Source organism: Acinonyx jubatus, chromosome C2, assembly GCF_027475565.1.
Source record: "Acinonyx jubatus isolate Ajub_Pintada_27869175 chromosome C2, VMU_Ajub_asm_v1.0, whole genome shotgun sequence".
Lineage (NCBI taxonomy): Eukaryota > Metazoa > Chordata > Mammalia > Carnivora > Felidae > Acinonyx > Acinonyx jubatus.
In genome coordinates this window covers 72,830,794-72,846,243 of record NC_069384.1, presented here as the reverse complement: position 1 = coordinate 72,846,243, position 15,450 = coordinate 72,830,794, and the positions used below count along the sequence as shown (strand labels likewise).

Sequence of the window (15,450 nt, the reverse complement as noted above, 5' to 3'; positions counted from 1 at the left end):
CCAGCGCACCTGAACCCCATAGGGACTAAGCCCTGCTGCAGTCACAGCTGCAGACCCTGAGGACCCGGAAAGGAAGAGCCGGGAACCTCTGTCGTCAATGCCGGCAGCTGGTGGAAAATTTCCAACGGAATGGGGGTGGAGGGTATGATGAGTTCTCCAAGCAATGGATTAATTTGAAGTGAATCTGAAGGCACTTCAAGTGAACGCGCTGTTGAAGTGTCCAGCCCCAAAGGAGCAGTCCTGGATGCCTGGTGCTTGTTTAGCTTTCAGAGTTTGGTAAGGAAAAAGCAGATCAGATGTTCTCTAAGTCATTTGATTTAGCACCGTTTCTTGAACTTCTTTCTTGTTTAAGGTCGTCCCTCTCACCTGATGGTGACCTTTGGGGTAATATCGCACAGGATGTGTAAACTTGAAAAAGATCTTTGTCAACATTGCATTATAGCTTGGCTTGTTTCAAGGCAGAGCCGTCTCTGCTAAAGCATCACCCTGAACTTGGGGGGAAGGGGAACAATGAACAGTGTAAAGTCGGAGAGAGTAGAGCAATGCCCTCATGATTGAAAAATGCGGAGGATGATCAAGTAGGCACTGAAAAAGAAGTGGACGGAATATTTAGAAGTCAGTCTTGAGACACTCCTAAGACATCTCTAGCCTTTTCCTCAGTGATTGATACAGATCCCTTTTCTTGCACTGTGGAAAATATTTTTCATATATCCTTCAATATGAGAGATGGTTTAGCAAGAGTGAGCCTTGAGCCTGCCAATAATAGAGGCTCTTAGTATTAATAAACTAAATGAAGTCACCAGAATCCCCAAGTTTGGAAACAAGGTGTTAATAGTTTTTGGTTTTCAGTACTGGAAGGAACCTGCAAATAATTTTTTTTTTTTTTAATTTTTAGAGAGTGCATGAGCGGGGGATAGCAGAGGGGGACACACACACACACACACATAGAATATTAAGCAGTCACCATGCTCAGTGTTGAGCTTGATGCGGGGCTCGATCCCTTGACCCTGGGATCATGACTTTAGCCGAAATCAGGGGTCAAGTGCTCAACTGACTGAGCCATCCAGGTACCGTGGAATCTGCAAAATTTTTAAATGTCAAATGCTGTGATGTCTTCGTGTTATAGCATAGACAGATTTTATCTTAATTGGATAGCAAAACTCAAAAGTATATATTATATAATGAAATCTATTTTCACAGTAAATCTGAAATTTGTCTTTATGTTTTAATATCTTTTTGAGAGTTTATAAAAATGCCAATCTTCTGTGGGAAACAAACTCACTGGCATATTCATAAAAGGGAATACAGGAAAGAAATCTGGCCTAACTTCCGTTTTACAAATGAGGAAACTGTGACCCAGAAAGGGAAATGACCAGGATCACACTTAATCAGATTTGGGAGCTAGAGGCCAGCCATGCTCCTTGGCTGAGTGCCTCTCCTTACTCTGTAGGAGGAGTTCATACCCCATTGTGACAAACATGATGTGAGTGTGGCATCAGATGTTGTTCAAAGATCTCTTCCTCATGCTAAAGTACTGGCAGGAGATAAGGAGACAGTGGTTCTTCAGGGTCTAGACAGGACTTTAAGAAGGTCTTAGTGATCAGAACTCTCCCTAAAGGATACAGACTTCTTTGGAATATAAAATGGTGAAATATTTTTTGGACGGGGAGGAGCTTAAGTAAGGGCTAGCTAGTCAATTCTTAGGATTGTCAAAGGGATTCAAACTGCTGAAGTCCCTTCTGTCTGTGGAGCTGCTATTTTGGGTTACTCACTGCCTTTCAGCACATAAGTGGCCAGGAAGTACAGGGAGGAAGGGAACCAGTCCCTCTTCAAGGTCTTCCTCTGAGTCAGGTATTGTGTTATGCATTTCATATATGTTGATTTACTTAGCGTTCACAACAAGCTTTGTAGATAGGTATTATTCTCAGTCTACCTCAGGTCACGAAGGTTAGGTGACCTGCTCCAAGCCACGCAGATAACAGGCAGCACCACTGAGACCATACTACACCATCTCTCATATCCGGATGAGTGGGCAGTTTGTCCCCTGTGTAGGTTGCCCCTTGGTGAGTGTTCAGAGCAAGGAATTCCCATATCCTTCCGGTGTGACTAACAGTGCGGATGAAGCTACAGTGGAGGCCTGGGGCAGGGACACTCCTACTAGGAGAAAGGCATTTTGGCTGGCACCTCTTCACAGAGGCTCCAGGGTTCCAGAGCTTTGCATAACAGGCACGTTCTCATTGAACAATGAGACCAAACTTTGCTTCCAACATTTTCAGTTTAATAGTTCACTCTGGGTGAAGAGACCTGGGATTCAGCTTTGAGGCAGGATTGGACCACAGCCATAGGAACTGGTTTGTGAAGGAAGCCTGGGACGATGGGATCTAGGGAGACAGACGGCATCTGGGACTCAAGTAGTTTGTGCTGCTCAATCAGCAAGACTGTTTTGACGTTCTTGGATAAATGGCCACTTCCATCAGGATCCAGCCAGTTTCTGATGCTCCAGGGAGCACGGGCCAGTCTCCCCTTGAGAGAGGGAGGCTGTGCTACAGGCAGACTCCAGAGAGGATATCCTGCCCCTGTGCCTTATCTTTCTAAAGCTGAGCCCTCCTCCTGCCCTGCTGTTATCACTCAGATTAAATGTTCTCCATGTTCCTACTGTATCCATGACTACATTTCTGCTTCCTGAAAAGTTGTGGCCATAGGTAGAAAAGCCTCACCAACCAGGTGTGGCCTACCTGAGGCATGTCCATCACCTTCCTACTCTGGTATCAGTCATGGCTACCAATTAGCCACAGTTTTAAGTGCCAGCTCCCTAGGCTCCACGGCCTGGTTCCTTGCCAGCCTCTTCACCTTTTAGCCACTGGTGCACCACCCATTCTGGCCACATCAGACTCATCCTTCCTTGACGAGATTCCATCCTTCCTGGTGTCCAGTCCTCTGTAGGATTTCATCTGGAATGCTCTCCCCACCCCATCCCCCACTCAAATCTTCATCTTCTCTCAAAGAACAGCTTCTGTAGTTAAGATCACAAAGCCACAAAACTGGCTTTAGCAAACTCCATTACAAGACACCCAGGGATCAAAGCAGTTGGATAAAGGGGATAGAGTTCACTTCCAGCTTAGAAGGCACTCAGAGGATTAGTATCTCCACAGAGATCTATGGAACCAATCTGCTTCCCTGAGGCACTCTCTTCGTTGTGCTGGGATCTGCACTACTCCTTCGGAGAAACTGGGCAGCTGTGTGGCTGAGTCACACAGGCTGCCAGGGGCCATCCTGGAGCAGAGCTGTCTCCCAGTTCCCCTTGTGGCTGGTTTTTGTGGCTGTGCTGGGATTCAGACATCTCTGTACTACACAGTGAGATGCCTCAACTCACTCAATCAGGATTTATTCACTCCAGTGTTCCTCCCACCTTGGCCCCATTCCCTCCCTCTTTTCCCCCTCCCATGATCACAGTATCAAAATAATCCTAAAACGGGATTGTTGTGCTTGAATTTGACACCTCCCACCATGCCTCCCACCCTCCACATGCTTTCATGTTAGCTCCTGAAGCAGACAGTCCCCCTCACCTGCAAACCCTGCCCAGCACACACCTTGCCAAGTTGGAGCAAGTGCTGGTATCTAAGGCAATTTGTTTTGCTTGCCCTTACATCACCACCGATCTTATAAACTCCTGGTTGACCAAGCAGTCCTACCTCTAGCTTCCAGAAGAAAACCCAAGTGGGTGACTGGAAGGGCAGGAGCCAGGTCCCATTAATACCAGGGATCATGTCATAGATCTCCAGCACATGTTCCCACCCCTCTCGTTTCCTGGGCTTAGCCAGGTCTTGCAGAATGAGGCTGTACTGAGATCCAAACACATTAGCTATTTGTTAGATGTTCCTGTCCCCTAGCAGATATTGAGAGTATAGCTGAATCTGAAGGGAAAGGGAAGAGCAGGTCCAATGCCCTTTAGATGAAGGTTTCTACTTCGAAGCAAGAGTGGTCTATGAACTTCTGATCTTCAAAACAAACCACATGCCCGGGTCTGTCCACAGGACCCAAGGTCTTAGCTCCATTCTGAGCTGTGATGCAGACCAACCAAGCTCAGTGACAGCTCCTGGTTCTTCGCTTTCACAGGCGGCCTCTGCGGAAGCTTAAATTCCCGCCATGGGTGTCACTGCAGGTTGCTCCCTGCTCAGTTCCTGACACAGGCTTGACTAAGGGCTCTGAGCTGATGGGCTTGCTCCAGGTGTTACTCATCAGATGTCAAGACCACTGGCCCCGTGGAGCACCTGTGCACCTGGGATCTGAGCATCTCCACGTTGTCTTTGTTCCCTTCAAGATTTACATCTTCAGGGTCCCACTGTGGAGAAAAGACACAAATGGTACCTTGGTGGAACCAAGACTCTTCCCATCTCTTACAATGCCCCACCCCAAACAATAGCTCCAGTCCTGGTTCTCATGACCCAGGCACAGACAAGGAGAAATAAGGACAGGTTAATCAGGCCCAACGGGACAAGTATAAGTTTAAATCAAGGAATTAATGGACAGCCACCCTGAACAGACCAGCCCCACTTCCCTTCCTACCCCCCTTTTCCATCTTTACTCTAGTGAGACTGAGTTATGTTCCTTTTATCCTGAGACTTCCCACCTCCATGCCTAACTCATTCCTGGAATAGACCAGGCAAATTCAACCTTTTCTTTATGGCCCAGGTAAGTACCTCCTCTTCCAGGAAGCTTACCCTGACTGCTTTCACCCATTGAGCTCACCCCCTTCTGTCTTTGTACTGCCCATACCCTTCATTTGCAGCTGAACATGCACAGCCCTGCCCTTTCTCTGGGTACCACCTTGTCCTTCCAGGGAAATGATGAGCTTCTTAAGAGCAGGGCACCAGTTTGCCCTTGCTACCTGCCCCTCCTCCCACCATGCATTTCCTGTTAACTTGAGGCTCAGCAGACTTGTCCAAAACACTTAAAGCTTGATTCAGAATGGTGGTCACTGGCAGAGAATATTTCATTACTCTGATTCAGACAAGTATGGGAAAGGTTAGGAATAAAAGGTTTAAAACAGAGAAGCAGTCATAGCATTGAGGACACTGTTTGCAAAGTCCTCCTATTGTTCTCATGTGACAAATGACAGAGAGAACTTTTCACATGGCTAAGAGCAGGGAATCCTTGGTGAGTCTAGCCATGGGAGCAAGTGGGGGTTGGACTCAAATCCTCTTTCTGCCACTAACTTGCTTTCTCTTTCTTGGGCCTCAGTTTCTCCAGGGGTAACCTGGAGTGTTGGATCAGTAACTACATATGATCTCTTTAGTTTCTGAGTTTCTATGACTAATGATTCTGAATGACAAGGTTACATTTGACATTATTAAAAGACCCAGGAAATAATATAGGAAAGGATGTGTTAGCCTAGACCTGACTATCTGTTTGGACAAGAAAACATAGCCAGTCGTGGACATGCACTCCACGAAAAACACTTCACCAGCAGCTCAAACTTAAGCTGAATAAAACAGCCCAGTCCTTAGGGGTCCTGGATAAGGTCTGCAAGGCTCCCTGAGCCACTCAGTGTGCATCACTGAGAGAAATGCCCCCACCATGCCAGTTGTAAAATACAAAATGTGGCTTTGTTTTTAATAGAAAGGAAGTGCCCAATTCAATTAGTGATTTACTGATAACTGAGTTCTACTACTTGCTGATTAAAAATAGTATCATGTTGGGGCACCTGGGTGGCTCAGTCAGTTAAGCGTCTAACTTTGGCTCAGGTCATGATCTCATGGTTTGTGAGTTCAAACCCGGCGTTGGGCTCTGTGCTGACAGCTCAGAGCCTGGAGCCTGTGTCTCCCTCTCTCTGCCCCTCCCCCACTCACTCTGACTCTTTCCCTCTCTCAAAAATAAATAAACATTAAAAAAAATAATAATAATTTGAAAAATAGCATCATGTTAAAACAGCCACCTCATCCCCAGTGACCCTGCAGGCCAGGGACTAAGCTGATTGGGTTGGTGCTGCTTGACCCCCAGTACCTGTTTGGGGCTCTGCCAGCCCCTCCAGTGCTAACTTCTTATTTGTGGTTGCAGACTTGGGGGGACAGCAAGAAAATCCCAAGTTAAAGAGCCCCCCTGGCCCTTCAGCCTCCGTGGTACAGGTGCCCAGCAGTGGAAATAGGGGCCTGTTCCATTCTTTGAGGATGGATAGTATGCTTTTCAATATATGCTGTTTTCAAGCTGAGGCCCATGTTCTAGATCACAGTTCTCTGAGTGTGCTATGGATCAACCTCACCAGAAGCAGCCAGGATGCTCATTAGGAAGGGTGATGCCAGGCATCCTAGACCCTGTCTGGTTTGGGAACTAAGGTTTAACATTTTACCAAGCTCCTTGCATGATTTTTAGCTGCCCTGATATTTCAGAACCCTGGCCTCTCCTGAAATGGCGTCTTAAGAGTTGTTCTTGCTACTTACTCCTGACCAATTCAGCTGCGGGAAAACAGAGCCACTTTGATCAAGTGCACTCTTTGAAGTGGGTTAAGCCTTTGAAAGCATTTTAAATCTCTTTCTTCTGAATCCCCAGAATAATGTGTTTCAAAATCTCACTTTAAGCAATAAAAAAACATTGCTGGAATCCAGGCATAAAGAAAATTTGAGCAAAAGATGATCTTACCAGAAATAATCCTGGGAGACGACATGCACAGGTGTTTGTCATAAAACATGTGCTTATCTGTCCCTCGCAGGCAAGGGTGGCAGGGAGATGGCTGCCAGCTGCCCAAGGTGACAGTGTTGGGGAATGGTTATCTCCACCCCTGCAGCCACCCCCAGCACCGCCACCAGTGGTAACCTGCAGCTACTCCACTTGTCCTTTGTTCCAAACCATGCTTCTCCTTGGGTTACACATCTTCGGAGTCCCTACCAGATGGTTTGGGCACAGCAGAAAGAACTCTGAACTGAGAGAGCCTGGAAAATCCCCTGATCCTCTGACTCGCCTCCGTTTTCATTCTTTCTTTAACTAAAGGAATGTGGCATGGGCCCGGCCATCCAAGGTGGGGAGATCACAAAAACAGGAAATGGAATCAAGCCACAGGATGTCCCTTCTGGAATAGAGTATGATTGTCCATACCTGCTCCAAGTTTAAGGCTTCCCAATACTTCTGCTGCAGAATAAAAAAAAGAGATGGAAAAAAAAAGTGTTGGAAGGATTTTGCCAGCATCACAGAGCAGAGCAGAGCTCAGCACCAGCACTGTCTGCTTGGTGAGTGAGGAGGCAGGCCCTTCAGTGATCTGGAGGCAGAGGAAAAGCTGACTTCAGCAAGCAGAAAGGCAGCAGCTATGGTGGCTACAATTTAGCTAAATGATCAACAGGATAATTGTGATAATTATGAAGGGCTGCAGGTCCTTGGAAAAATTATACAGATTTAAAAATTACTATTATTAGGAAGTATTATCAGGCATAATAATAAATCTTCCATTTATTAACCACATGGCTGAGATGAGTCAACTCAAACCCATAAAACTAAAAGAGATGCAAATAAAATCCCCACCTCAAAAATACAGGACATTTGCTACCAGCCAAGATTCACTTTTAATCAGCCTTTACTGCATGGGTGGTTCCACCCCAAGGCTCAAACATGCCTGACTCGGGTTCTTGAAGGGTGGTGTGACGGTCCGCTCTGGTTCGTCTGGCACCTCACGCAGTGCCTGGGAGACGTGTGTTTCTGACATAGAGCGCTTATGAACCTACAGACGTCTGTCGTACCGATCTGTCAATGTCTGTCAAATTGAATAGCTGCCAACCTGCACAGTCCACAGGACTTGCCATTGTTGTCTCACATTAAGACAAATCCTCCGGCACAAAAACAGACACTCAGATCAATGGAACAGAGGAGAGAACCCAGAAATGGACCCACAAACATGGCGAACTAATGTTTGACAAAGCAGGAAAGAATATCCAATGGAATAAAGACAGTCTCTTCAGCAAGTGGTGCTGGGAAAACTGGACAGCGACATGCGAAAGAATGAACCTGGACCACTTGCTTACACAGACACAAAAATAAACTCAAAATGGATGAAAGACCTCAATGTAAGACAGGAAGCCATCAAAATCCTCGAGGAGAAAGCAGGCTAAAACCTCTTTGATCTTGGCGGCAGCAACTTCTTACTCAACACGTCTCCAGAGGCAAGGGAAACAAAAGCAAAAATGAACTACTGGGACCTCATCAAAATAAAAAGCTTCTGCACAGCGAAGGAAACAGCAAGACTAAAAGGCAACTGACAGAATGGGAGAAGATATTTGCAAATGACATATCAGATAAAGGGTTAGTATCCAAAATCTATAAAGAACTTACCAAACTCAACACACAAAACACAAAAAATCCAGTGAATAAATGGGCAAAAGACATGAATAGACACTTCTCCAAAGAAGACATCCAGACGGCAAACCGACACATGAAAAAATGCTCCACATCACTCATCATCCAGGAAGCACAAATCAAAACCACAAAACCTCATACCTGTCAGAATGGCTAACATTAATAACTCAGGCAACAACAGATGTTGGTAAGGATGCGGGGAGAGAGGATCTCTTTTGCACTGCTGGTGGGAATGCAAACCAATGCAGCCACTCTGGAAAACAGTATAGAGGTTCCTCAAAAAAATTAAAAATAGAACTACCCTATGACCCAGCAATTGCACTACTAGGTATTTATCCAAGAGACACAGTTGTGCTATTTTGAAGGGACACATACACCCCCATGTTTATAGCAGCACTATCAACAATAGCCAAAGTATGGAAAGAGCCCAATGTCCATCGATGGATGAATGGATAAAGAAGATGTGGTATTTATATACAATGGAGTATTACCCGGGAATCAAAAAGAATGAAATCTTGCCATTTGCTACTATGCGGATGGAACTAGAGGGTATTATGCGAAGCGAAATTAGTTAGAGAAAGACAAATATCATATGACTTCACTCATATGAGGACTTTAAGACACAGAACAGATGAACACAAGGGAAGGGAAGCAAAAATAATATAAAAACTGGGAGGGGGACAAAACATAAGAGACTCTTAGATATGGAGAACAGAGGATTACCAGAGGGGTTGTGGGAGGGAGGATGGGCAAAATGGATAAGGGGCATTAAGGAATCTACTCCTGAAATCATTGTTGTACTATATGCTAACTAATTTGGATGTAAATTTTAAAAATTTAAAAAAAAGCCTCTACTGTTCAATTATTTTAAATTTCCATTTAAAAGATTTGTTTTAAATGTAAAATATTTTTAATAATTATTTTTTAATTAAAAATTCAACACTTAAAAAAATTTTTTTTAATGTTTATTCATTTTTGAGAGGGAGACAGAGTATGAATGGGGGAAGGGCAGAGAGCAAGAGAGAGAGAGCAACAGAATCTGAAGCAGAGTCCAGGCTCTGAGCTGTCAGCACAGACATGGGGCTCAAACTCACGAACCATGGGATCATGACCTGAGCCGAAGTCGGACACTTAACCGACTGAGCCACCCAGGTACCCCAAATCCAACACTAAAAAAAAGTAATCTGTATGTCCAATGTGGGGCTCAAACTCACAACCCCGAGATCAAGAGTTTGCATGCTTTACCTACTGAGCCAGCCAGGTGCCCCTTAAATTCCCATTTAAACAAGTTTTTAGGGGCACCTGGGTGGCTCAGTTGGTTGAGCATCGGACTCTTGATTTCAGCTCGGGTCATCATTTCATGGTTTGAGGGATTGAGCCCCTCATATAGCTCTGCACTGACAGCATGGAGCCTGCTTGGGATTCTCTCTCCTCTCTCTCTGCCCCCCTTCTGCTCATTCTCTCTCTCTTTCTCTCTCTCTCTCTCTCTCAGAATAAATAAACATTAAAAGGGCACCTGGGTGGCTCAGTCAGTTGAGCAACCTACTTGGGCTCAGGTCATGATCTCACGGTTTGCGGGTTCGAGCCCTGTGTTGGGCCTTGTGCTAACAGCTCAGAGCCTGGAGCCTGCTTCGGATTCTGTGTCTCCCTCTCTCTCTGCCCTTCCCTGCTCATTCTCTGTCTCTCTCTCTCTCTAAAAGATAAACATTAAAAAAGTATACATACAAATTTTTAATTGTACATTTTTCAGTCATACATCAACAAAAGAATATCCAATAAACACCCATGGACATACCTTATCTTATTTGCTCTAGCTCCCCAATTTTTTTATTTGTTTAAATATTTTTAAATAAATAATTTAATCTGTAAATATTTTAGTACGTCTCTCATAGATAAGGACATTTTTAAAAAGTGTTTATTTATTTATTTATTTATTTATTTATTTATTTATTTTGAGGGAGAGAGAGAGTGCAAGTAGGATAGGGGCAGAGAGAGAGGGAGAGAGAGAGAATCCCAAGCAGGCTCCGCACAGCAGAGCTGGATGCAGGGCTCAAACTCATAAACTGTGAGATCATGACCTGAGCTGAAATCAAGAGTTGGCAACTCAACTGACTGAGCCACCTACGTGCCCCATGGACATTTTAAAAAAAATCCTAACAACAGTGCCATTATTAGACTTAACAAAATTAGTGATAATTCCATAGTATTCATCTTTTAATGACATCCTGCTGGGGGAGGGAGACATAAACTGAAAAAAAAAAAAAACTACAGGACTAATTGGAAAAGATATGAAATTACAAAAAAAATGACAGTTCTACACACACTGCAAACAACAGAAATGTTGGTGAGAATGTAGTGGTTGAAAAGTGAAGTAACTTTTACAAATGTAACCGAACTAAAGAGACAAAAGAAAAGATGCTAACTTTCACCTTTCTTTAGAAAATACAGATGTTCATGCAAAAACAGCGACAGTAATCTGATGTTACCACAGTGAGTAGCTGTTTTGTTTGTTAAAAAAATTATTAAATGCAATGTGCTATACTAAAGTCTCTAGTATAGATAGCTATACTAAAGCTATACTAAAGTCTCTAGTTTAGATGATAGTAATGCACTAGTGTTAATTACTCAGTTTTGATATTTAACATTATGAGAAAACAGGTGAAAGCACACAGGAACTTTCTGTACTACCTTTGCAACTTTTCTGTAAATATAAAATTATTTCAAAATAAAAAAACTTTATTTAAAGTCAAGCAAATAAATAAGCAAACAACTAAACAGGCTTACGTGTCCCTCAAATGGATTGATAAGAAACCTTGAAACTTCCTTTCCAAATCTTCAGCATCATAATCTAAAATTTAAGAACGCTGCCCTCTAGTGGAAGTAGGAGAAGTTCCTTTTTTAAGCCAACGATGATAATGTGCCTAAGGAGTGCAATTAACCCAAATCTTGGTAACTGAGATCTCTCTCCATGCCCGTAAAAGTAAAAATACAATAACATTTTTCTAATCCTTTCTTAATTTCAAGAGCAAAATGTGTTAATTTTTGTACAGATTTTTCTTCAAAAACAAAATGATTCTAGCCCATGCATTTTACCCCAAGAAAAAACCTCCATGAACAGTTATTGATTAGCCCTCTGAAATACAAACACATACACACACAAACCAAAATGTGCCAATGGCTTTTCTCCCTTGAGTATTACCACAGCTCTTTAAATTGTCTTTAGGACCATGATTCTATCACCTCCATGAACCACACAGCACGTAATATTTCAACTCAGCTCATTTCTAAAGGCACACTTCTTTCTGCTTCTGAAACCAAGAAGCAACCTGTAGCCCCTGTTTACCAAGCACGCAGTATATTTTCCTTTGCTCCTGAAGGCTTTTAGGAAACCACTGAGGAAACAGGGTCACTTTCCAGGATTACATTTTAGACCGTGTCATCTTACATTTAGGGAGAAGCGACTTTTCCCAAGACTGGGGAGGTGACATGGTGTTGGACTCAGGACAGATCATAAAATTTTTTGCTTCCTCTGACTATACAATGTTAAGACTGGCCAGGCACACACCAGCTACGATTCTCTCCCAGAATTCACTAAGTGGATTTCCTTTTGACCTGGAGCCTTTACAGACTTTAAAACAATTACTGTATGCTTCAAAATTGCACCCTTCCTATTTCTCTAGTTCATTAAGCAGTTCCATAGCACTTACCCCAGATCGAGCAGGGATTCACCTCCCCACGTGTTCTTTCCTCCTCTCTACCTGCCCTCTCTGCCTGCCCTTCCTTCCCAGCTGTTGTGGGGAAGATGGAATGGGGGATGGGAAAATGCTTCACGGGCCATGAAGTCTGTATGCAAGAGCCGGGCTTCTGTAGAAAGTGTCCCCCCCCACACCCCCCTTGTTACTGGTGGCTCTGGGTCGTTTAACCGCTCAACCTCTCCTTGTTTGGGGCTGAACGGGCCCATTATAAACTGGATCAGCGAGAGAATTCTGACCTACAGCGGGCTGGTTTCTTTTACAAAGATGACAGACAGCTTCACGTCAGGGACATTCCGGGGCTGGGACAAAGGGGCCGAGACAGAGAAGTCCTGTGTATTAAAACAGTGGGCTGCAGGGTTAGGCAGGTGCACCTCCAAACTCCAGCCACAAGGAGAGACAAACACTGTATTTAGGTCCATTCCCAGTGGCAAGGCCTTGGCAGCCTTGGCTTCTATTCCTGATTTTTTTTTAACCATTTTTTTCCAGTTTTATTGAGATAGAATTGACACGTGGGACAGTGTGTTCCTCACTGTTTGCAGTAAATGTTGTTCAGATGCTTCCCTGAAAAACCGAAATGGTCTAGGGAAGGGCCAGAGTGGGCATGATCAAGTTTGATTCAGGAACACAGGACACTGAGAGGTGCCTGAGTGGCTCAGTTGGTCAACTGTCTGACTTCGGCTTAGGCCATGATCTCACAGTTCATGAGTTCAAGCCCCAAATCGGGCTCTCTGTTGTCAGCACTGACATGGCGTCAGATCCTCTGTTCCCATCTCTCTCTGCCCCTCCCCCCTTGTTCTCTCTCTATCTCTCTCAAAAATAAATAAACATTAAAAAAAACAACAACAACAACAACAGGGGCGACGGTGTGGCTCAGTCGGTTAAGTGTCCGACTTCAGCTCAGGTCATGATCTCACTGCTCATGAGTTCGAGCCCTGCGTCAGGCTCTGTGCTGACAGCTCAGAGCCTAGAGCCTGCTTCTGATTCTATGTCTCCCCCTCTCTGTCTGCCCCTCTCCTGCTCACACTCTCTTTCTCTCAAAAATAAATAAACGTTAAAAAAATTAAAAATAAAATAATAAAAACAACAACAACCCCAAAACACAGGACACCCAGTAAACGTGAATTTCAGATCACAAATAATGTTTTAGAATAAAGTGTGTCTACCTGAAATTCAAACTTCACTGTACATCTTGTGTTTTTTGTCTGCTAAATCTAGCAACTGTACTCAGGAATACAGGAAAGGCTTCCTGGAGGGAGCGGGATTTAGCCAGGGCCTTGAAAGGCGGGAGGAGAAGCAGAGGAACGCAGAGAAGAACTTGGGAGCTGGCCCAGGCCAGCAGGTGAAGTGTGCTGGACTTACATTATAAGCAGGTAGAAGCCACAAAGGCCTTAGGGCAGGGCGGGCATGGGGCGGGGGTCCGGTGTTGCAAGGATCCGGCAGGACAGCAATGGAAGGAGGAGAATGGAGACAGGAGGCAGTTAGGAGTGCCTGCGCTGGTCCCGATGGAAGTGGAAGGCTCTTTCCTGGACTTCGGGGCCAGAGGAAGTTTTCCGAGGGCAGCAGTGAGGCAGACCCAGCAGCCCGAGCGGCTGTGCTATCATGATACTTTTAACAGGTTTGACTCCTGTTTTCCCGATGGAAGCCTTCCTACTTCTAGGAAGTGACTCAGCATTGCTAGCCTCTACTTGCGTCCCCTCCACAAAGACACTCTTACGCTTAAGGGCATGGTGCTAAGTGGGACCTTCAAGACGGACCGGTCCGAAGCTGGGGTTGCAGGGTGAGCATCTATGGGAACGGTGCTCTTCACATCCCAACCTTGTCGGAGCCTTACCACCCTCCCTGCAGTCATTATCTCCACCTTCAGAGAAGGGCCAGAGGAATGAAGGAGTGCTGCCCAATTCCACGGCCTTAAGAGTGCATATCCGAGCCCATCCCCAGCCTGCTTCCCACGACGCTATGTGGAGCACCTCTGGAAGTCTTGCAAAGCACCAGTTGCACCCATTTGATCTTCCCAATCACCCTGCAACACAGGTAGGGCAAGTCTCAGGATACCTATGCACAGGAGAAGCTAAAACTCAGGAGGTCCGGTGCAGGCTGCAAGTCAAAACCCCCGAGCCTGTGTGGTTCCTGGGTCAGGGCTGGGTCTCCTCCACAGCCTGTCTCCCTTTGGGGACCTTCCGGGGAGCCTCTCTGCTCACCCGGGGGGAAACCAGGTAACTGACCACACATTTCAGGAAGTATTGTTTCTCACTGCCTCACTGCAGGTGGCGCCCCCCTCTGGGAAAGACCCAGATGCATGGAGGGTGTAAAACCACATCCTGGACTTGATTTTTTATTATTATTTTTTTTTTAATGTTTATTTATTTTTGAGAGAGAGAGAGACACACAGAGCATGAGCAGGGGAGGGGCAGAGAGAAAGGGAGACACAGGATCCGAAGCAGGCTCCAGGCTCCGAGCTGTCAGCAGAGAGCCTGATGTGGGGCTTGAACTCACAAATCGTGAGATCATGACCTGGGCGGAAGTCAGAAGCTTAACCGACTGAGCCACCCAGGTGCCCCCTCCTGGACTTGATTTTGACCTTTGATACCTATTTCTGGCGTCTTTCATATTTGTATGTATTTTCTTCTAAAGTTAGCACTTTTATAGCCTATATAAATATGTATTTATAAAAATATATGTAATAAATGTGTACACAAATATAAATGTATATATAATAAATATATATTTAAAATATTTTTATTTAATTATGTTCTATTACATATATAATATATAACTATATGTCATATGTGTGTATATATATATATATATATATATTTTTTTTTTTTTTCCTTAAAAGAATGACTTGGATTTAAAAATGGCAAACATCCAAAGGAATGTGTCCTCGTTCCTGGTGCAAAGGCAGGGTTTCGAGAGGGAACGAGCGATCTTGGTTGTCAAGAGACTTAGGCACAGAATTAGCAGGAACACACAAGGACCTGACCTTCTTCAGAGACAGCAGTCTGTGTTTGGCCCTCTTCTCATCCTCCACACATGTACACACAACACAGACTTTGTTCCATAGACAGAAACAGCCTTCTTGCAAAATTTCTACAAAGCTTCTTCCACCAGGTCTATGGCATTGCTAGGAAGCACAGCAGGGAGAAATGACTAAGCACTCTCGCATCACAAAGCTGGACTCAAATCTTTGCTTGCATCCCAGAGGCAGAAAGAAAAAGAAAAAGCCTTTAAAAAGCACAGGAACGGTTTCAACGCTGGAAGAAAGTCCACCCGGCGCTCAGCACACAGGTGCTGGCTGCCCCGGAAAGCGAGAAGGCCACTCTGGAAAGCCCTGAGTGGGGCTGGAGGGCTGTTCTGCGGG

General features: G+C 44.8%; 1 protein-coding gene across 8 annotated transcripts in view; it reads right to left on the bottom strand.

Moving 5' to 3' along the window:
* Nucleotides 1-3,291: 3,291 nt before the first annotated feature.
* TMEM44 (transmembrane protein 44) overlaps nt 3,292-15,450 on the bottom strand; it is a 35,243-nt gene continuing 23,084 nt past the window's right edge. For 2 of the 8 annotated variants that reach the window (XM_027061166.2, XM_027061165.2), the window contains exon 10: nt 3,292-4,342. Coding sequence is in view for 4 of the 8 variants with exons in the window: in XM_027061165.2 (XP_026916966.1) it covers nt 4,232-4,342 (111 nt within the window). In the remaining 4 variants the exon portion in view is untranslated. Of the gene's footprint in view, nt 4,343-7,071; nt 7,123-14,909; nt 15,214-15,450 lie in introns of those variants that run through there. The other 6 variants (XM_027061164.2, XR_003420742.2, XM_053221040.1 and 3 more) reach the window with 6 other exon arrangements.